The sequence below is a fragment of the Thalassophryne amazonica genome, chromosome 16, assembly GCF_902500255.1.
Source record: "Thalassophryne amazonica chromosome 16, fThaAma1.1, whole genome shotgun sequence".
NCBI lineage: Eukaryota > Metazoa > Chordata > Actinopteri > Batrachoidiformes > Batrachoididae > Thalassophryne > Thalassophryne amazonica.
This window is the reverse complement of record NC_047118.1, coordinates 39,795,815-39,818,995: the sequence shown is the minus strand read 5'-3', so window position 1 is coordinate 39,818,995 and position 23,181 is coordinate 39,795,815. Positions and strand designations below refer to the sequence as shown.

The window sequence follows — 23,181 nt, the reverse complement described above, 5'->3', positions numbered from 1 at the left end:
AGTAAAATGACTCCAATTATTTATTAACACGGAACTACTACTGCTTCATCGTGGCTTACTTTACAAGTGATTAATTAAACCTCACATGAATAAAAAGCTGTATTCTCCCAGAAGCTTCTCAGCGGTACAAAATAAATAAATGATCGCCCTACTTATGTATTTATTGATCATTATAAGCACTTTGATAACATTTTAGAAACAACCTTAGCAGCAGAAATTGTATTTATTTTGGATTCCCAGCAGCTCTCTGTCTCCATCAAGCGGCAGCTATGGCGCATTGCACTGAGTGTTGAGCAAAACAAAGAAGGAGCCAAAAAGGCGAGGAACGGATTTCGTCTTTTATCCGCAACAAAACCAACCGCAAGGTAACAAATTCTTATTTCCTGTTTCTTCCATAAACCCAAGTATCATCTGCCTTCATGTTATTCGGATTGATGGCTTCACTTTTAGGTTTATTTACCACACTGGTGCCGCGTCACATGACCCAAGAGCCCCGTGCAGAAACTAGAAACGCACTCAGTGAATGCAAACTGTCACCAGTTTACCCCAAGATTGCTGAATTACATGGATTATACAGCGATTCAATCACTTGAATGTATGTTTCTACACAAAGTTTTTGAACAACTGATTGAATAGTAAAAAAAAAAACAAAAACAAAAAAACAGCACAACTAATAGCAACATTTATTGTGGTTCTTCTGATCATGACATTTTTGGCGCTCATAAACCAATGCCAGAAACTGATCTCATATCTGCACTTGCAGGTCCAAGGAATCATGAATACAATAGGGAACAGTTCCTGCAGGGTTTTAGGTTCTAGGATCAGTTCGTGTAGGTCTTTGCAGGTTTTAGGTATAAATAAACTGACCTGGGATCAGTTCCTATAGGTCTCAGTAATCATAAACTGATTAAGGAATAGTTCTTGCAGATTTTAGGTATAATAAACCGATTTGAGATCTAGCCATTGATGTAACTTGAACAGAAAATAGTTTTGCAGTGTTTAGGTAACTGATCTGGGATCAGTTGTTTTAGACATTAGATATAAACTGAATAAGGAACTATTCTTGCAGATTGTAGGTATAATAAAACAATCTGATATCAAGTCTTGCAGGTTGTAAATGTATTAAAGTGATCTTGGTTCCATTCTTGCAGATTTTAGGTACAATAGACTGATCTAGTATCAGTTCTTCCATGTCTTACATATAATTAATAGATTAAGGAACTGTTTTTGCAGGTTTTAAGTGTAATAGATTGATGTGGGATCAGTTCTCGCATGTCTTGGGTATCATAAATGGATTATGGAACTGTTTTTGCAGATTTTTAGGTACAATAGACTGATAAGATATGCTCCAGTTTAGAATAAGCTGGTCATAACCACTGTTCAGATTCTCCTGTAACTGTCACATGTCAAACTGTGCTCCATTTGTACATGAATTCTCTTGACTTTACAGCGAGTTCTGCCAGTTTGAAGTTGTTACACATCACTGGCTTGAACAAACTGACATCTGCCTTCTCATTACACTGTTATTTCACCAGTGTTCCTCATTACACTGAGAAAACAGAGTCACAGGATAGACTGGTTTGTAAAGCACTGGCATCAGAGGACAGGCAGAAGAAAGTGCTGGGAAGTAACCGAAGAAACATCCGTCCAGCTGAAGAGCATGGCTAAGAAGCCGGCACCACCTCCTCCATCTAATGTTAACAACAGGACAGTTGTTGGAGCTTAGAAGGCCAGGCCTGCATCCATTCTGACAGAGACAAAGACCAAAGTCTCCTCTGTTTTTTTAGCAACATCTGGACGAGCTTCATGAGTCGAGCACGTTCCACTGTCCAGGAGCATGTCAGTCCCCTATAGAGCTCCTGTTCCTGCACCCAGATGCCAAAGTTTCCACACAAAGAGCAGTTTCTGCACCACAGGTAAGGAAGCAATGTGCTTGTGTTGGAATGATTATCTGTACTCTCCATGTCCTCCTGGTCTCTTTCATGACTGTGTGAAAAATTTCATTAAGTCATTTTTTCTCCTATTTCCATTTGTGCAGGGAAGCCATTTATCAAAAGTAAATCATCCAGTTTTTGTTGCAGGTAATTCTATTTTTTCCCCTCTTTCATCTTTATTATGGCTGCAGATTTATTTGTTCTGGAAAATAACTGACTGTTATGTTGAGATGTTGCACATGTACTCAGGTCCCATTGTGTCTTAAAAAAATAGGAAAACACAAATTACATAGTAACCATCCAGATGCTTGTTTTGGATCAAGTGACAGCAATAGAAGAGAGAAAATGATATATTTAAAGCTACAGTGTGTAGGATTTAGAGGTTGCTTTAGATTTTGTTTATTAGCAGAAATGGAATACAACATTCACAACCATCTGTTCGTTCCTGTGTAATTACCTGCAACAACAGGCCCCCTCATGGAGGCCACCATGTTGCATCACCAAGTTGATAGAGTAGCCTAAAACAGACATACGTACTCCATCGTTTAGCATTTTGTAGTGTGGTTGGAAGACTGAAAGAAAAAGAAGAAGATGAATCAGGGGTTGCTCTGCTATACAGTGTGTGCTAGTTGCGCCACTAGATGACACTAAATTCTGCAGACTGTAGCTTTAAGTTAGTGTTACTTTATTTAGATATGGTTACAATGAAACATTTCAGGTAATTTTTAAGAATGTTTTCAATAAGTGCAGAATTTAAAAATAAACTATTACATCATTAGTCCATGTAAATTAATTTAACACAATTTAAGCAAGTTAATTTAATGTAATTAAGATACATTATAATGTCTGAATCAGCTTAGTCCATTAACATTAAATGATTTAAGCCAACTACACTCAACAAAAATATAAACGCAACACTTTTGGTTTTTCTCCCATTTTGTATGAGATGAACTCAAAGATCTAAAACTTTTTCCACATACACAATATCAATGGCTGTGCAAAGTTGCTGGATATTGGCAGGAACTGGTACACACTGTTGTATATGCCGGTCCAGAGCATCCCAAACATGCTCAGTGGGTGACATGTCCGGTGAGTATGCCGGCCATGCAAGAACTGGGACATTTTCAGCTTCCAAGAATTGTGTACAGATCCTTGTAACATGGGGAAGTGCATTATCCTGCTGCAACATGAGGTGATGTTCTTGGATGTATGGCACAACAATGGGCCTCAGGATCTCGTCGCGGTATCTCTGTGCATTCAAAATGCCATCAATAAAATGCACCTGTGTTCTTCGTCCATAACAGACGCCTGCCCATACCATAACCCCACCGCCACCATGGGCCACTTGATCCACAACACTGACATCAGAAAACCGCTCACCCACACGACGCCACACACGCTGTCTGCCATCTGCCCTGAACAGTGTGAACCGGGATTCATCCGTGAAGAGAACACCTCTCCAACGTGCCAAACGCCAGTGAATGTGAGCATTTGCCGAGTCAGGTCGAGACCCCGATGAGGACGACGAGCATGCAGATGAGCTTCCCTGAGACGGTTTCTGACAGTTTGTGCAGAAATTCTTTGGTTATGCAAACCGATTGTTTCAGCAGCTGTCCGAGTGGCTGGTCTCAGACGATCTTGGAGGTGAACATGCTGGATGTGGAGGTCCTGGGCTGGTGTGGTTACACGTGGTCTGCGGTTGTGAGGCTGGTTGGATGTACTGCCAAATTCTCTGAAACGCCTTTGGAGACGGCTTATGGTAGAGAAATGAACATTCAATACACGAGCAATAGCATCTTGGTATGGCACACCTGTGAGGTGGGATGCATTATCTCAGCAAAGGAGAAGTGCTCACTATCACAGATTTAGACTGGTTTGTGAACAATATTTGAGGGAAATGGTGATATTGTGTATGTGGAAAAAGTTTTAGATCTTTGAGTTCATCTCATACAAAATGGGAGCAAAACCAAAAGTGTTGCGTTTATATTTTTGTTGAGTGTAGTTTCCTCAAACTGCTTGTGTTTAATTAAATTAACAGGTTGTATTTTGTCAGTTTTTAAATGATGATGATGATTAGGATTATTTATAGTAGGTGACACAAGTCTTGAGAGACGATGCCGGTGCGCTCTGGAAAGTCAGTTCGTGGTTGGTCTGAAGCGCCGAGCATGACTGTGGAGGCCGATGTGCAAGTGACAGTCTTTTCCACAGGCAGAGCAGGTGAAGTTTGAAGCAGGGGGTGCAATGACAGCACAGAACTTGTGACTGTCCCTTTTTTTAGCGGCCTTTTGGTTTCTAGCTTCATCTGCCTGCTTGATCCCTTGCTTCACCTTTTGTGACCAGCAGCACCGATCTTCCGCGATCTCCTCCCAGATTGTAGGGTTGATGTTGCTGGCTTTCATGTCGCGCTTACAGGCATCACTGTAGCGGAGGGGTGGCCGTCCTACTCGTCGGCTGCCTAATGCCAGCTGTCCATAGAGTACGTCTTTGGGAATGCAGCTGTCCTCCATGTGCTGTACTCAGACATTACTGACTCAGGAGAGAGTACATGCTGGGTGATCCATCATGTCCGTGTTGGAAATATGGTCCAGCCCAGGATGTGCCTTAGACAGCGCAGGTGGAAAGTGTTGAGTACCTTCCACCTATGAAGATGTTAGGTCTGTAACATGATAACTATCATGCTTAGTTATCATGTTACAGGGTAACATATGTCACATGTCTTAGAATCCAGTGGACGTTGACCTTGTTTGACCTTTACTTTAGAGGCCAAACATTCAACACAGTCAAAACTATTCCATTTATTAATCCTATTAGCTCAACCAATAATTTGCATGACTTTTTACCAATATTGAAGGAACTTTAACTATTGACCCCTGTACAAACTGAAACTGACCTTTGTCACCATTTTTGCTGTTTTTACCCCATAACTCCTGAACATTCAGTCATAGATATTCCAAACTATACATTTTTGTAATTGTTATGATGAGACAAATAATGTAGTGTAGTTTTCAATTTGATTGAAGCATTTTTATTTTTTCAAAAGAGTAATGTCTAAGGAGTATTTGTGCCGACTTTGGTGCTTGTATCAAACTTCAAGAATCACTGTGACACGATTGGTGAAGCTCACATGAGGGGGAAAAACACATAACTTCCACATTATGACCTCTTGAACTTCCTCTTTCTTTCTTTAGCACTAACCCGACTGGCAGTAGCTGTAAAGTTGTAAGCAACCATCCCTGGCTGAGCATCATCCATCCGGGACCCTGGACACAACTTCCTCCAGCTGCAGCACCAATACCTCCTCTTTGGCCCAAAATTGTATGTAACAAAGAGGGGCCGTGGTACACACCCAGGCTGTCTCCTCTTCCTAATCCATTTGTGGAGGATGAGGAAGAATGTGAGGACATTACTGAAGATACAAGAGGACACGAGAGTACGACTGAAGATGAAGACCAGAGTGCACCCTCAGTGTCACAGCCGGAGAACGGTCACGGGCCACCTCATAAATCAGGGTACACTCGCGCTTCAGTCTGTTCAAGTGTTGCCACCAAATGTGCAAAAGTCCAGGATAAGCAGGTGCAGACAGACTTCAGAGAGGCAGGTGGAGGTGCAGGATGTGAGCGCGGAAAAGGAGCGAGTGCAACATCTGGAGAAGTTCATCAAACGGGTAAACCTGATTTGGCTAAAACTGCGGGCACGAGAGGATGGCGTGCAAGGTCACATGATGCACAGACTCAAACTTCACTTCCGGCTGTTGGCTCTGCTCCACCTCAGAATCCCTTTATGTCTGAACAGGAAGATGAAAGCCAACCCAAATGCGCTGCGTGGTCATCTGACAGTGAGGTATGAAGAGGTCAATAATATGACCAGCTGTGGGAAAGCGACAGTCATATGACACTCAAACTCTTAGATACGGATGTTTTTATGGAATGCTAATAATGAGTAAACATAACAGGGTTAGCAGGTTTTAAATCCTGCATGAGATTATTTTTCTGTGTGTGTCACAGTTTAAGTCAACAACACAGGAATATATGAAGTGTATTTTAGGGTTGCATTTTATTTTGTGGTGATTTTCTTTATTTTTGTTTGCAGCCATGCAATGGGAATCCATTTGAACCACAACCTGCAGTACAGGACGAGCCACCCAGACGGGTTTCAGTCCCTGGACATGACGTCCCGCTGATAAAGAGGAAGGTACAGTGGCTGCAGTTATGTTATGTCAGAAGTGTAGTTACTACATTGTTATTACTACGATTTAACATAAGTGTATTATATTATTGCACCTATCATGTTCTTTTTAATGTAATATAACATCAACTATCTATATAGGGATTTCCCAGGAATCAAAGCACTAAACTAAATGAACTAAAAGAATAAATGCTAATAATAAAAGTACACTACAACTTTGCACAAAAATCCCAAATTAAAGAGTCGATAATACAGAAAGAAAATTAAACACCGTTGTGACTTATACAGGAATGTTTTTCATTGTCAAGAGCCATTTTTTATTTTTAATGGCTTATACTCTGGAAAATATGGTACCTTATTTTAACAAATTGATTTCTCTGCGTCACTCTCTGAGTGGTGAAGAAGTGATTAAGAGCTGGTGTACGTTCAGTTTCTCTATTCACAGCTGTTGAAGCTTGTTTTACATGTTCGCAGTTGTCCGAGGAGTCTTGGTGGCTTTTCTCGCCTTTTGAGGATTGTTTGCTCTTGGAAGGTTTGGCTTCCTGTGTAATAGTCTTTGTATTTCTATTAATAATAATATAATTTACTTGGCCAATCAGGGTGGATATGATGACTTGGCTGTATCAGGTTCACAGAGTAATTTAAACCAAAGATCTACTCTCTAACCTCATTGGTATAATGAGATCTGATTATCGGGTGACTTTAGCTGGTTTTAACCATCATCATCTGCAGAACATCTGGATCATTTGTACACTGAAAAAAGAGAATAGTTGAACCAACTTAAACAAAAACTGTTGTGAAGGTGTCGTAGCACGGACCCACAACAGGGGGCGCAAATGAATGGACAATGACTAAACCAAAAGGTAACAATTTAATGTTGTGACACTACACAACGAAAAGACACAGAAAATATGCACAGTCAATTAGCACCAGGTGACGTGTGGCAGGCTCGAAGATAGGAGACCCCCCCGACGAGAGAGAAGCCGTACTCCACACGGCTTCCACCACCAACGGTCTGAAGAACACCGGAGCCGCCAAGTCCCGAGTCCCCAGGTGGCCTCTGTTCCCGGCTGTCGACCCTGGTACTGCTGGCAGAAAGCAGAAACAGGATGTGTGAGTGTGAGTCCGCACACTCAGTAATACACAGTCCAACACTGATGGGAGGGAGCACCTCCACCTCCAATCATACACTCAAGCAGCTCCTGTCAGTCACTTATCTGGAGGGAGTGGGAGGCGAAGACGTCGCGGTTCCCACAACACGCCACTCCAACAAAACTGTCCCACAGGAATAAACGGCTGCAAACAGAGATCAAAACGTGGATTAATCCAAATACTGCAGAGACGGATTACCTCAGGAATGGTAGTCGATTTCTCGGCGAGGAGGTGGAGTTGCAGTCCGGCTTTTATGGTGGTGATGATGATGAACGAGTGACAGCTGGGGCAGGGGATGAATGACAGCTGTCACTTCTTCTAGGTCTGGCGCCCTCTCGTGCTTGGAGCCCGCACTCCAAGCAGGGCGCCCTCTGGTGGTGGTGGGCCAGCAGTACCTCCTCTTCAGCGGCCCACACAACAAAAACATTACAATTGGTAAAATCTGAATGAATTAAGTTGTATGAACTTAACTGTAACGCTTTTTTAAGTTGATTCTTTTTTCAGTGTATGATGCACAATAAGTTGCTGGATATTGTAGCTGGCCTATGTACAGATACTATGAGTGCTATGCACAGTGAGGCAGACTTTGGCCTCTTCCCAGTGAATTGTGGATTCTGTCACGAACGTGTTTGAGCTTGGATGCGATTCAATCTTTGCTTGGACTGGGTGTTAGATCAGGTTGGGTGACAACTCTGCGGTGAAAGTGGCGAACCTGTAGAGAGATGAATTTGTCTTGGCAGTGACATTCATGTCTCTGGGTCCTATGTCTTTGAGATGCATGGGAAGAGCTTATGGACTCATGAGACCGCTGGAGCAAGGTGCCGTGCACATACATTTGCATGGTGCTTCCTGTCCTGTATGGCTGTGACACAAACTAGTGTTCTAAGGTGCCAACTGGATGTGTTTGATGCCAAGTGTCTGGAGAATCCTTTGGTACGGCTTGAATGAGTTTGTGTCAAACTACTGTTTACTGCAGGAGACTTGGTTGCATTGTGAGGGAATATGAGCTGTGACATATTGGCTGTGTGTTATAGTTATAGTGTGATCCGGAGTGCAGATGCCTTAATTTGAGGACCCTGGCAGCTGGAGAAGATGAAAGGGCCTCCAGCATTTTGCCTGTCTGTAGCAGGTAGATTGCAAATTTTGGGATGTGGGGATGGGTTAGTTGTCTGCCTGGGTGTTCACCATCCAGTACTCAAGGCAGGTCTGTCATGCGTTGGCTGTACCAGCACTGGCACATGCTCCCAGACCTGACCTGATGTGTTGTTGCCATGTTTCTGACAAACTTTTTCACTGTAACCTTACAGCTTGCAAATAATATCACACCAACATTCAGACCGTAGGACCATCAGTTTGTGAAATATAGCTTTACACACAGGACTGAAGCACTGTGTGAAATATTTTTGTCCATACATGCAATCATGCAAACTTTTATGTTGTGGTATGATATCAAACATTTGGGTGAACAAAAAAATGCATAGTGTTTTGGGAGTGAAACATTCTGCAGTTTTTGTCTTGTGTGTTGCACACCAGGTGCAGACAGACATAAACATTTCCACAGAAACGCTGCAGGTGGAGATGGAAGAACTGGTTACACGTTTGGAGGCTCTGGAACTCAGAGGAGCTGAACTGGAGAAGAGCCTGAGAGACTGCAAGAACGGTTGTACATAAAAAACATTAGGTGGCAGATGCATAAAACTAGTGTTACTATGAATTTATTATGCATGAAGGTTCCACAATAAAGTTTCAGAGATTCTGTTGTATTATTTGTCTTTAATTCACATTAATTATGATATTAGATGAAGAGGAGGAGAAGATTCTGATGGACTGGTTCTCTGTTATTCAAGAGAGACACATTCTGGTGCGCAGAGAGACGGAGCTGGTTTTTCTGTAAGTGTGCTGGAAAAATTAGCGTTTAATGTCCAAAGACTGAGGCAAGACCACTGGTGCTATACATTTGTTTTCTCTAATAAGTGTTATGACAAGAAATGTCTTCAAATTAAACATTTTGTGCATTTTTTTGCAGGACAAAGCAACAGAAGTTAGAGACGAGACAAGCAGATGTTGAATATGAGCTTAGATGTCTCTTTAATAAACCAGGTCTGTATGAATTGTCATTTTTTTTCGGTAATAATAATCATCCTATATATATATATATATATATATATGAAAAGCACTTTAATCAGTTGTCTGTCTGCCCTTGTGTGTGTGTGTGTGTGTGTGTGTGTGTGTGTGTGTGTGTGTGTGTGTGTGTGTGTGTGTGTGTGTGTACATGTGCACACGTGTGTGTGTGTGTGTGTGTGTGTGTGTGTGTGTGTGTGTGTGTGTGTGTGTGTGTGTGTACATGTGCACACGTGTGTATTTGTGTGTGTGTGTGTGTGTGTGTGTGTGTGTGTGTGTGTGTGTGTGTGTGTGTGTGTGTGTGTGTGTGTGTGTACATGTGCACACGTGTGTATTTGTGTGTGTGTGTGTGTGTGTGTGTGTGCAGGGGTGGGGGGTGGGGATCTGCACCCTATTTATGGGTAATGAGATGGCTCATGGGTGAGACTGTATGACCTGGGCAGGATAAATGAAACCCAAACACCAACATGTTCAGCTAACAGGCTAACCTCAGTTCAAGTGTTTATTAAATCATATTTTGGGGTATATTTTGCTTATTTCCTCAATAATCATGGATTAACTTGACCTAATCTCTTCAAGTTATCAATAACTGATACAAATACTTACGCATTAGCATTTTACCAACAAGCTCAGCTAACAGCTAATCTCAGTTTGGGTGTTTATTAAATCATATTTTGGGGTATATTTTGCTTATTTCCTCAATAATCATGGATTAACTTGACCTAATCTCTTCAAGTTACCAATAACTGCTACAAATGCTTATGCCATTAGCATTTTACCAAGAAGCTCAGCTAACACGCTAACCTCAGTTCAAGTGTTTATTAAATCATATTTTGGGGTATATTTTGCTTATTTCCTCAATAATCATGGATTAACTTGACCTAATCTCTTCAAGTTATCAATAACTGATACAAATACTTACGCATTAGCATTTTACCAACAAGCTCAGCTAACAGCTAATCTCAGTTTGGGTGTTTATTAAATCATATTTTGGGGTATATTTTGCTTATTTCCTCAATAATCATGGATTAACTTGACCTAATCTCTTCAAGTTACCAATAACTGCTACAAATGCTTATGCCATTAGCATTTTACCAAGAAGCTCAGCTAACACGCTAACCTCAGTTTGGGTGTTTATTAAATCATATTTTGTTCTCCTGGGGGATTTCAACGCCCACGTGGGAGGCGACAGTGGACCTGGAGGGGGGTGATCGGGAAGCACGGCCTCCCCGATCTGAACCCGAGTGGTGTTCAGTTGTTGGACTTCTGTGCTAGTCACAGTTTGTCCATCACGAACACCATGTTCGAGCACAAGGGTGTCCATAAGTGCACGTGGCACCAGGACACCCTGAGCCGGAGGTCGATGATCAACTTTGTAGTCGTATCATCTGACCTTCAGCCACGTGTCTCGGACACTCGAGTGAAGAGAGGGGCAGAGCTGTCGACCGATCACCACCTGGTGGTGAGTTGGATCCGCTGGGAGGGGAGGAAGCCGGTCAGACCTGGCAGGCCCAAACATATCGTGAGGGTCTGCTGGGAACGACTGGCGGAACCCTCTGTCAGCGAGGTCTTCAACTCCCACCTCCGGGAGAGCTTCTCCCAGATCCCGGGGAAGGTTGGAGACATGGAGTCCGAGTGGACCATGTTTTCCACCTCCATTGTCGAAGCGGCCGCTCGTAGCTGTGGTCGCAAGGTCTCTGGTGCCTGTCGCGGTGGCAATCCCCGAACCCGGTGGTGGACACTGGAAGTAAGGGATGCCGTCAAGCTGAAGAAGGAGTCCTACTTATCTTTGTTGGTAGGTGGGACCCCAGAGGCAGCTGACAGGTACCGGCAGGCCAAGCGTGCCACAGCCCGTGCGGTCGCAGAGGCAAAAACTCAGGTCTGGAAGGAATTCGGGGAGGCTATGGAGGAGGACTATCGGTCGGCCTTGAAGAGATTCTGGCAAACCGTCCGACGCCTCAAGAGGCGGAAGCAGCTCTCCACCCGCACCGTAAACAGTGCTGGTGGGGAGCTGTTGACCCTGACTGGGGATGTTGTCAGGCGGTGGAAGGAGTACTTCGAGGATCTCCTCAATCCCATCGACACGTCTTCCGAAGAGGAAGCAGAGACTGGGGTCTCAGAGGCGGACTGATCCATTACCCAGGCCGAAGTCACCGAGGTGGTTAGAAAGCTCCTTGGTGGCAAGGCTCCTGGGGTGGATGAAATCCGTACTGAGTACCTTAAGTCTCTGGATGTTGTGGGACTGTCTTGGCTGACACGCCTCTGCAACGTCGCGTGGCGATCGGGGACAGTGCCTCTGGATTGGCAGACCGGGGTGGTGGTCCTTCTGTTTAAGAAGGGGGACTGGAGGGTGTGTTCCAACTATAGGGGGATCACAGTCCTCAGCATCCCCGGTAAGGTCTATTCCACAGTGCTGGAGAGGAGAATTCGACCGATGGTCGAACCTCGGATTCAGGAGGAGCAGTGTGGTTTTCGTCCTGGTCGCGGCACACTGGACCAGCTCTACACGCTCCATCGGGTGCTGGAGAGTTCATGGGCGTTCGCCAAACCAGTCCACATGTGTTTTGTGGATCTGGAGAAGGCGTCGACCGTGTCCCTCGGGGCACCCTGTGGGGAGTGCTGCGGGAGTACGGGGGCCGGGGTCTTTTGCTAAGGGCTATCTGGTCCCTGTTCGACCCCAGCAGGAGCTTGGTTCGCATTGCCGGTAGTAAGTCAAACCTGTTTCCAGTGCACGTTGGCCTCCGCCAGGACTGCCCTTTGTCACCAGTTCTGTTCATTATTTTTATGGACAGAATTTCTAGGCGCAGCCAGGGTGTAGAGGGGGTCTGGTTTGGGAACCACAGAATCTCGTCTCTGCTGTTTGCGGACGATGTGGTTCAAGTGGAGGAGTTTAAGTATCTCGGGGTCCTGTTCACAAGTGAGGGACGGATGGAGTGTGAGATCGATAGACGGATCGGTGCAGCATCTGCAGTGATGCGGTCGCTGTATCGGACCGTCGTGGTGAAGGGAGAACTGAGTAGAGGGGGCAAAGCTCTCGATTTACTGATTGATCTACGTTCCGATCCTCACCTATGGTCATGAGATTTGGGTCATGACCGAAAGAACGAGATCGCGAGTACAAGCGTCCGAGATGAGTTTCCTCCGCAGGGTGGCTGGGCGCTCCCTTAGAGATAGGGTGAGGAGCTCGGTCACTCGGGAGGAGCTCGGAGTCGAGCCGCTGCTCCTCCACGTCGAAAGGAGTCTGTTGAGGTGACTCGGGCATCTTTTCCGAATGCCCCCTGGACGCCTCGCTGGAGAAGTGTTCCGGGCACGTCCCATTGGGAGGAGGCCCCGGGGAAGAGCCAGGACACGCTGGAGGGACTCAATCTCTCGGCTGGTTTGGGAACGCCTTGGGGTTCCCCCAGAGGAGCTGGGGGAGGTGTGTGTGGATCGAGAGGTCTGGGTGGCTTTGCTTGAGCTGCTGCCCCAGCGACCCAACTCCAGATAAAGCGGAAGAAAATGGATGGATGGATGGATGGATGGATGGATAATTTGGGGCAGCTGAGTGGTGCGGCCATTAAAAAATTAGGATCTGTTTATTTCCTCACTAATCATGGACTGACATGACCTAACATCTTCAAGCTACTGGTAACTGCTACAAATGCTAACGCTGTTAGCATCGCCAAGCTCAGCTCGGGTGTTTGTTTTATCATATTTTAGGGAGCTGAGTGGTGGTTCTCATAATGGTTTGGCTTTGGTGTGGGGATTAAAATTCATGACCCGTTTATTAAGTCAGGAATTGTGGATTAACAACCTAATGTCATGAAACTACCGGTATAGCTGCTATAAATGCTAACACCTTTGGCATACAAAATTACATCACAATAATTTCACTCAATGCAGATATGTCACACACATTTTCAATTATCCGTTCAGAGAATTAACCACACAGCAAGCCATTATATTAGAAATATTTGTAATAAAATGCTCAAAATACATGGACCTTTGCAGCAGTTGCAGCCTGCTGAGACTGACTGTTAACACACAAGCAGAAACAAATAAACAGTCAACAAAAAAAGCATCAACACAGTCTGTCACTCAAAATATGTTAGGAGAACTGGACTTTAGTGAACGTGATAGTGAGCACAATGATGACGTCTGAAAGAAAATAAATACATATTTAAATGATATCACTGGCTTTGATCTTTCATGTATTTTGATTGAAGATATTTTCATTGCTTCACCTTGCTCCAGCAGACTAAAGCTGAACAATATGTTCAAAGAAGATGACAATAATTATTTTCTCACAAAAAAATGACAACACCTGTGGCCAGTATTAACAGAATCTTTTTCATTCATTCTCTAACTAATATAATATGTCATTGCATTTATTTATTTTTGTCTTTTGCATTAAACATTCTAAAGCCCCTTTCACAGTGGCGTATTCATAGAACTGCTCATTGCAGCGTATCGTCTACACTGAGTTGAGCAGTTCTACGTCCACTTTTAGCAGCTCTATGTCGAGTTTTTGCTCCCTGCACAGCAGCATGTTGAAGGCTACGCGTGTAGGGAGGAAGAAATTAAACATGTTTAATTTTCTTCGGCGTAGAGCGCTGGACACAGTTTGAAGCAGGTCTGCGCAGCACAGCATTACTGCAGGCAAGTCTGTGCAACACTGCGCTCCTGTACACAACCATAAACTGAGTGCGTCAGCTGGAGAACATGAGCACACAGCCCACAGCACCTGTGTGTTCAGAACAGGGACTCGAACCTCAACTCAGAAATCCAGAAACACAACAGAAACAGCAGGTCAGTCGCTCACTTTCTCTCTCTCTGCACGTGCGCTCTTCCTCTCTCTCTCTCTCTTTCTCTGTGTCTGATTGAACCTGTGACACTTTAAAATAAAAGCGCACTCGCTGCATGTTGGTGCGATCATCAAACGCCCTGATCGATCAGTCTGATCAAAGCTGAAAAGAGCTGTGACTCTTTAAAATAAACGCGCACTTGCTGCATGTCGGTGTGATCATCAGACGCCCTGATCGATCAGTCTGATCAAAGCTGAAAAGAGCTGTGTCTCTTTAAAATAAACGCACACTCGCTGCATGTCGGTGTGATCATCAGACGCCCTGATCGATCAGTCTGATCAAATCAGCGGACCTGATCGGAGCAACCGGAGCTTTAAAAGTTTAACGAGTCACAGCGTTTCGTTCAGAGCAGCCTTTACCACAGCCAGACTCAGCAGCATCTGGACACAATGAAAGTGATCCACCAAGACAAAAAAAATAATAATAATAATGTTAAATGACTCTGTTTTTGAGCAGCACCACACCATGCAGTAGAGAACAGAGCGCACTTCCACAGAGGCAGAAAATAGCACTGAACTGGTTTAATAGCGGCATGGTACACGCGACTGTGTGCACACATTAAAACGCGAACACACGCAGCTGCAAGTATGAAAACACTGAAAAAGGCTGAGTATGCGCGTATTTTGGGCGTATTTAAATGAAACACAACGCTGCAATGAGCAGCTCTACGAATACGCCAATGTGAAAGGGGCTTAACCAAATGATATTTCTGCCCATAACTGATTTATAGAGATATATAACACTTTATTTGTATGGGGTCAAAATGTATCACATTTAATACAGGCAGACATAAGACATCAAAATCTAAAAATGCACTGAGAATTTCATTCAATAAACCTGACACTTACTTTTTCCTTGAAAGTGGTTATCAAAGCAAGAGTTAAGAATACTTTTTTAAAACTTCATATTCAGAGAGTCACTGGAATCAGAAGGATCGAGGTCGGGAGAGGCAGCTGACTGATGACCTGTTCGCCATCATCGATCAGAGGAATCAGATCATCAGCAGTTTAGAGCAAGACAGACAGAGGTACGCAAGTGGAAAACAAACAAACAAACAAACAAACAAACAAACAGAACACTTTGACATTTTTGTTTTCTCAAATGTCACTTTGCATCTTTGTGTCTCTGATTATAGGGAAAGGGAAGAAGATTTGTTTTGGGAAGAATTAAAGAATAACAAAGGTGGGAAATGTCATTTATTTCCAAAAAGTCCTCATTAGGAATCTGCTGTCTTTTGTCGACATTTTGTCTTCTCTGTTTCTGAACCAAGCTACACAAATTTAGCCTCGTCCTCCTGACTACAATTCTCTGAAATGCATGAGTTATATAAATGATGATGATAATCAACACATGCATGCTTACATAACTGTTTCACAGTTAGTCGTTTGTTATATAATTTCGCTGGAGTTTGATGGAGATTACTATGCAGTTTTGAAAAGTGCCTACAATATTCAATCACAAAACTAATAATTTTTTTCCCAGAAGCCACCAAGATGGCCACCTTGGATTTGCAAAAAAATGGCAGCTTAAAATGGCAGTTTTTCAATATCTCATCTTCTAGATGACTTAGGATCTTGATCCGAGTGGCTAAATACATATTTTTAGGACCATGGCAATGGCACTAAATGCAAAAAGGTACAGGTGAGTAAAATCACATTTATGGATCTCAGATTTAATGAGGACCATTAGATTCTTTGGCCCTGAAATGTGTATTTAGTCACTTGACTCAAGATTCTAGGTCATCTAGAAACCAAGATATTGAAACCTCCCATTTTAAGGTGACATTTTTACAAATCCATGGTGGCTTCTGGGAAAATGGAACAATCCTTTTTGATTGGCTACTGTATGCACTTTAAAAAATGTATAGTTTTGCAAATCTCCAATATGCCAGATTTAGTACCTGAACATAGTGAACCTGACTACATGGTGACCACTTGTTTAATTTATCTCGACACAGATTTGCAGAAAGAGGGACTGAAAGAGCTGCAGAAGTCAAAAGGGAATTTTGTGCCAAAGAAAGTGTTAAAGATGGTGAACCATAAAGCAGAGGAAGAACCCACAAGTTCTGAAAAAGAGTATCAGTTTATGTTGTAAAAAAAAACCCAGTGTGTGTGTGTGTGTGTGTGTGTGTGTGTATACAGTAGGGTAAAAAAGTATTTAGTCAGTCCCTGATTGTGCAGGTTCTTCTACTTAGAAAGATGACAGAGGTCTGGAATTTTCATCATAGGTACACTTCAACAATGAGAGACAAAATGAGAAAAAAAATTCCAGGAAATCACATTGTAGGATTTTTAAAGAATTTATTTGTAAATTATGGTGGAAAATAAGTACTTGGTCACCCACAAACAAGCAAGATTTCTGGCTCTCACAGACCTGAAACTTCTTCTTTAAGAAGCTCGTCTGTCCTCCACCTGTTACCTGTATTAATGGCATCTGTTGGAACTCGTTATCTGTATAAAAGACAGCTATCCACAGCCTCAAACAGTCAGACTCCAAACTCCACCATGGCCAAGACCAAAGAGCTGTCAAAGGACACCAGGAAGAAAATTGTAGATGTGCACCAGGCTGGGAAGAGTGAATCTACAATAGTCAAACAGGTTGGTGTGAATAAATCAACTGTGGGAGCAACTGTAAGAAAATGGAAGACATACAAGACCATTGATAATCTCCCTCGATCTGGGGCTCCACACAATATGTCATCCCGTGGGGTCAAAATGATCATGAAAACTGAACAAAAATTCCAGAACGACACAGAGGGACCTGATGAATGACCTGCAGAGAGCTGGGACCAAAGTAACAAAGGCTACACACTACACAGAGAGGGACTCAAATCCTGCAGTGCCAGGCGTGTCCCCCTGCTTAAGCCAGTACATGTCCAGGCCCATCTGAAGTTTGCCAGACAGCATATGGATGACCCAGAAGAGGATTGGGAGAATATCATGTGGTCAGATGAAACCAAAATAGAACATTTTGGTAAAAAGTAGAGAAGCTTGAATCTTTGACTGGACTGGGTTGCTTGCCGTGAGGACGTTTCGCTTCAAATCACAGAAGCTTCCTCAGCTAAAATTCTTGCTCTGGTAGTCTGACTTCTGTCTTGACTCTTGTAGAGAAGAATAAACCAGAAGCCAACAAAAGCTGGAGTTTTTAACCTAACCAGACCCCTCCTACCGAGAGGCCAACTGCTATAGGCTAGTGACTAAACAATAGCTCTAATTAGCACCCATTGTGCTCTAGTTAGCACTCTCCTAATGATGGGATGGAAGCCTCCCTTGATGGCTCCCTTGACGACTCTCCTGATGACGTGAATGACTCATTACCATGAACAAAAGACTGAAACTGCTTTGACCTGAGTACCCCATTGTAAACAGGGGACAAAGCGTGTCTGAGACCCGCCCCCCGGTTAAGGCTGGGTTTCAACTGTTTTAGAAAGAATGCTTCCTTGACACCTCTCTCAAACCATTTCTTCTCTCTGGCTAATATTTTAACTTCCTTGTCCTCAAACGTGTGGTTAGTGTCTTTCAGGTGGAGATGAACTGCAGACTGAGGTCCACTGGTGACCTCTCTGTGGTGCTGGTATAGCTTTTTGTTTAAAGGTTGCTTAGTCTCACCTATGTAGTGTTCATTACAGTTTTCCTGACATCTGATATAATACTATATCAGATGTACTAATATATAGATATACTATATACAGATATACTAATAATATATATTGATATAATTTTGGTAAAAACTCTACACATTGTGTTTGGAGGAAAAAGAATGCTGAGTTGCATTCCAAGAACCCCATATCTACTGTGAAGCATGGGGGTGGAAACATCATGCTTTGGGGCTGTTTTTCTGCAAAGGGGACAGGACGACTGTTCCGTGTTAAGGGAAGAATGAACGGGGCCATGTATCATGAGATTTTAAGCCAAAACCTCCTTCCATCAGTGAGAGCTTTGAAGGTGCAACGTGGCTGGGTCTTACATCATGACAGTGATCCCAAACACACCACTTGGGCAACGAAGGAGTGGCTCCGTAAAAAACAGTTCATGGTCCTGGAGTGGCCAAGCCAGTCTCCAGACCTCAACCCCATAGAAAATTTGTTGGGGGAGTTGAAAGTCCATGTTGCCCAGCGACAGCCCCAAACATCACTGCTCTAGAGGAGATCTGCATGGAGGAATGAGCCAAAATACCAGCTACAGTGTGTGCAAACCTGGTGAAGACTTACAGGAAACATTTGACCTCTGTCATTGCCAACAAAGATTATATTACAAAGTACTGAGTTGAACTTTTGTTATTGACCAAATACTTATTTTCCACCATAATTTACAAAGAAATTCTTTAAAAATCCTACAATGTGATTTCCTGGAAAAAAATTTTTCTCATTTTGTTTCTCATAGGTGAAGTGTACCTATGATGCCATTTACAGACCTCTCTCATCTTTCTAAGTAGGAGAACTTGCACAATCAGGGACTGACTAAATACTTTTTTACCCCACTGTGTGTGTGTGTGTGTGTGTGTGTGTGTGTGTGTGTGTGTGTGTATGTATATATATATATATATATATATATATATATATATATATGAACATAATGTGTTTTTTTAATGTCATACTTCTTTTAGCTGGAATTCGCAATTCATATTTATTTTGGAAAGTTAAATGTTTGCAGAAGATTTGTTTAACGATGAGCTCCCAGTTCCCAGCATTACCATCCATAATGTTACTTAAACTCTGTGGTGCTGAAATCAGCTGGTACAGTCATTAACAGTGAAACAGGTACATGCATATGACTATTGAAAAGTACTTGCACAAATATTTATACTAATGAGTGTTTATCAATGTAGTGGCAATATTTACATGTCTACAAAAGGTCAAATTTCAAATAATTTCAAGCAGTTTATATGCACCAAAGAAATGATGAAAACATGATATCTGTAATAATGTAGCTTGTGCAGCTATCTCTTAATGGACATCTGTACTCCAGTATCTTCAGCATTTGAAATATCCATGTTATTTAATGTTGTATACTAATGACATTTAAGACTTTTAGACGCTATCGGTAGCTTTATGACATTAGGTCCAGTTAAGCTACTGTATGATTACTGAGGAAATAAGCAGGTAATAATTTTTAATAGCCACATCCAAGGAAAAGCATTAAGAAATCCCCTGCCCAGTACCTAAAAAGTATGACTTAATAAACACCTGAACCAAGGTTAGCCTGTTAGCATAGGTTGTTCAATAGCGCTAAGATGTGTGCGTGTTAGGATTCATTCGTCTTTCCCAGGTCATGCGGTGTGTTGCCCACAATCCACCTCTTTATCCATTTATGGGTTCGGTGTGATGTAGGTAGATTAAGTGCTGCCAACATGGCGACACCCAAAGCAGCAATTTTTGGGCTTTAACATGGCACTTCCTGGTCTCTTTAGAAAATTTTGACAATAACAAACTATTGCTGCGTTGAAAATCCTCGAAAGGTCTGAGATTTCGCTCAGAAACTCGTGAAGAAATTGAGTATCTGAGTTGATGTTACAGCCGACTAATGAGACAACAGTGTTACTAATGGTGAAAAATCATCTTTGAAATGAAATTTTTGCAAGATATTACTGCTATATGTAATATATTCATATTATATTTGCAGTTAGTTAAGTTAGCAGCACCACACATTAGCAATAACATCTTTGATAATTCCACTGAGCCCAAAACACAATGTTAGCCTAGCTCTGATAAGCTAAGTAGTTGATCCATACGTATATGTCTCTGAGATAATCTCATGAACACACTTTTTTCAGAAGATGTTTTTTTTTATATTGGCCTTTCTGATCCTCAGAGGGTTCTGAATACAGCATTTTTGAAATGCTGAACGGTCTTTTTCTGCTGCCAAAAAAATAAGCAGGAATCAGAGACACATCAAAGGATTCATATGACGTCAAGGATGACAGAAAAATCTTGAAGAATTCAGGTGATGTAAGCTGTTTGTCAACCACCATGAATCAGTACAGAAGAAGAAGGTGGAGAAATGATTTGCTGCTCTGAAACTTTCAAGTTTATGCCCCAACGCTTCAAGTGACCAACAGCAACATTTGGTCAAAAGAGTGTGTATGACGAGAAAAGACAAACATTAAGATAATGTACAAAATGAGGGACAAATCCTTCTGGTATTGTGGTTAGAGGAAATGGACTGCATTTATATAGCGCTTTTCCATCTGCATCAGATACTCAAAGCGCTTTACACATCAATGCCTCACATTCGCCCTGATGTGAGGCTGCTGCCATGCAAGGCGCCCAACTACACACCAGGAGCAGCTAGGGGATTAAGGACCTTGCCCAAGGGCCCTTAGTGATTTTCCGGTCAGGCTGGGATTTGAACTGAGGATCCTCTGGTCTCAAGCCCAACGCTATAGCCACTAGACCATCACCTCCCCCAGAAGTTTTAGCATCCAAAACTTGTGAGCACAGGGGTTTGAAGCCCACTTCATTCAATAAAGTTTTCAAATTGGCATCAGTGGTGTGGCATTCTTTGCTGTACTGACGTTCTTTGTATTGTATTAAAATGATAATGATCACAATATGGCAATAACTGTTGTGTAGTGGTTATCCTCACTTGATATTCAATTGCAAATAAAGTGCTACAGACTTCCTGTTTGGACTGGTACTGCTTCAGTGACATGAAGAACAATGAAGACAAAAACATTTTTATTGTAAAATAAATTATTTTGTTTATTAAAGGTGTGGTAGCAAAAGGCTTCTTCCTCTTAATTATGTCTTGCCTTCTTACACTCAACAAAAATATAAATGCAACTCCCATTTTGTATGAGATGAACTCAAAGATCTAAATCTTTTTCCACATACACAATATCACCATTTCCCTCAAATATTGTTCACAAACCAGTCTGAATCTGTGATAGTGAGCACTTCTCCTTTGCTGAGATAATCCATCCCACCTCACAGGTGTGCCATATCAAGATGCTGATTAGACACCATGATTAGTGCACAGGTGTGCCTTAGACTGTCCACAATAAAAGGCCACTCTGAAAGGTGCAGTTTTGTTTTATTGGGGGGGGATACCAGTCAGTATCTGGTGTGACCACCATTTGCCTCATGCAGTGCAACACATCTCCTTCGCATAAAGTTGATCAGGTTGTCAATTGCGGCCTGTGGAATGTTGGTCCACTCCTCTTCAATGGCTGTGCAAAGTTGCTGGATATTGGCAGGAACTGGTACACACTGTCGTATACGCCAGTCCAGAGCATCCCAAACATGCTCAATGGGTGACATGTCCGGTGAGTATGCCGGCCATGCAAGAACTGGGACATTTTCAGCTTCCAAGAATTGTGTACAGATCCTTGCAACATGGGGCCGTGCATTATCCTGCTGCAACATGAGGTGATGTTCTTGGATGTATGACACAATGGGCCTGTTGGGGAAAGTGTAGTGACACGGACCCACAACAGGGGGCACAAATGAAAGGTCAATAGATGAGCCAGAAGGTAACAATTTAATGTTGTGAATGTGCACAACGATGATACAATCACAGAATCTGACAGCAGTCAATACACCAAGGTGACGTGTGGGCAGGCTCGAGGATAGAAGACGTCTGTCCTGAGAAGAGCCGGAACCACATGATTTCCACCGCCACAGAACCCAGAGAATACTGGAGCCGCCAAATCCCGAATTCCCAGGTGATCACCGTCCCCGACTGTCGGATCTGGTACTGCTGGCGAGGAGCACAAACAGTGAGATGTGGGTGTGTGCACACCCAGTAACAAAAACAGTCAGAAGGTGGAAAGTCACCTCCACCTCTAATCACACACACGTGCAGCTCCTGTCTAACCACTTATCTGGTTGGGGTGTGAAGCGAAGCCGTCGCTGATCACACCAAACGCCAATCCCACAGATAAGGAAACACTTACAGGAAAACGGCGCCCCACCAGGCTTGTCCGGGTGACGTCGGTAGAAGTCGGCCAGGAGGTCCGGGTCCAGGATGAAGCTCCTCTTCACCCAGGAGCGTTCTTCAGGTCCATACCCCTCCCAGTCCACCAGATACTGAAACTCCCGGCCCTTCCGACGGACGTCCAGGAGCCTGCGAACCGTCCATGCAGGCTCCCCATTGATGATCCGGGCAGGAGGCGGCGCCGGTCCGGGAGCACAGAGGGGTGAGGTGTGGTGTGGCTTGATCCGGGAAACATGAAAAACCGGGTGGACCTGCAGTGAAGCTGGGAGCTGGAGCTTCACTGCGGCCGGACTGAGGACTTTGAGGATCTTGAATGGACCAATATACCTGTCCTTGAGTTTGGGTGAGTCCACTTGGAGGGAGATGTCCTTCGTTGAAAGCCACACCTCCTGCCCGGGCTGGTAAGCAGGGGCCGGGGAACGCCGGCGGTCTGCATGGGCCTTAGCCCTCATCCGGGCCTTCAACAAGGCAGAACGGGTGGTGCGCCACACCCGACGGCATCTTCGCAGGTGGGCCTGGACCGAGGGCACACCAACCTCTCCCTCCACCACGGGGAACAATGGGGGCTGGTACCCCAAACACACCTCAAATGGGGAGAGGCCGGTGGCAGAGGACACCTGGCTGTTATGGGCGTACTCGATCCAGGCCAGATGGTGACCCCAGGCCGACGGGTGCGCGGATGTAACACAGCGGAGGGCCTGTTCAAGTTCTTGGTTGGCCCGCTCTGCCTGTCCATTCGTCTGAGGGTGATACCCGGACGAGAGGCTCACGTTGGCCCCCAGTTCTCTGCAGAAACTCCTCCAAACCTGTGAGGAGAACTGAGGACCACGGTCCGAGACAATGTCAGTTGGTATCCCATGCAGACGTACGACATGGTGGACCAGGAGGTCTGCTGTCTCCTGGGCCGTAGGGAGCTTCGGGAGGGCCACGAAGTGGGCCACCTTGGAGAAACGGTCCACTTTCGTGAAGATGGTCATCATGCCCTGGGACGGCGGGAGGCCCGTGACAAAG

General features: G+C 43.8%; 1 protein-coding gene across 2 annotated transcripts; it reads left to right on the top strand.

Annotated features, from left to right (window-relative positions):
• The first annotated feature begins 239 nt into the window (after positions 1–239).
• On the top strand, positions 240–16,415 carry LOC117527322 (MICAL-like protein 1). 2 transcript variants are annotated; one of them, XM_034189633.1, is made up of 11 exons: positions 240–365; positions 1,536–1,916; positions 2,039–2,081; positions 5,123–5,774; positions 6,024–6,125; positions 8,805–8,931; positions 9,071–9,161; positions 9,298–9,371; positions 15,149–15,263; positions 15,372–15,418; positions 16,194–16,415. In XM_034189633.1, the coding sequence occupies exons 2-11, from the start codon at positions 1,838–1,840 to the stop codon at positions 16,328–16,330; spliced, it is 1,467 nt and encodes a 488-aa protein (XP_034045524.1). In that variant the 5' UTR covers positions 240–365; positions 1,536–1,837; the 3' UTR covers positions 16,331–16,415. The 2 variants fall into 2 exon arrangements, with proteins under 2 accessions (XP_034045524.1, XP_034045525.1); XM_034189634.1 differs by having other exon boundaries at positions 272–365; positions 1,788–1,916.
• Positions 16,416–23,181: the final 6,766 nt, after the last annotated feature.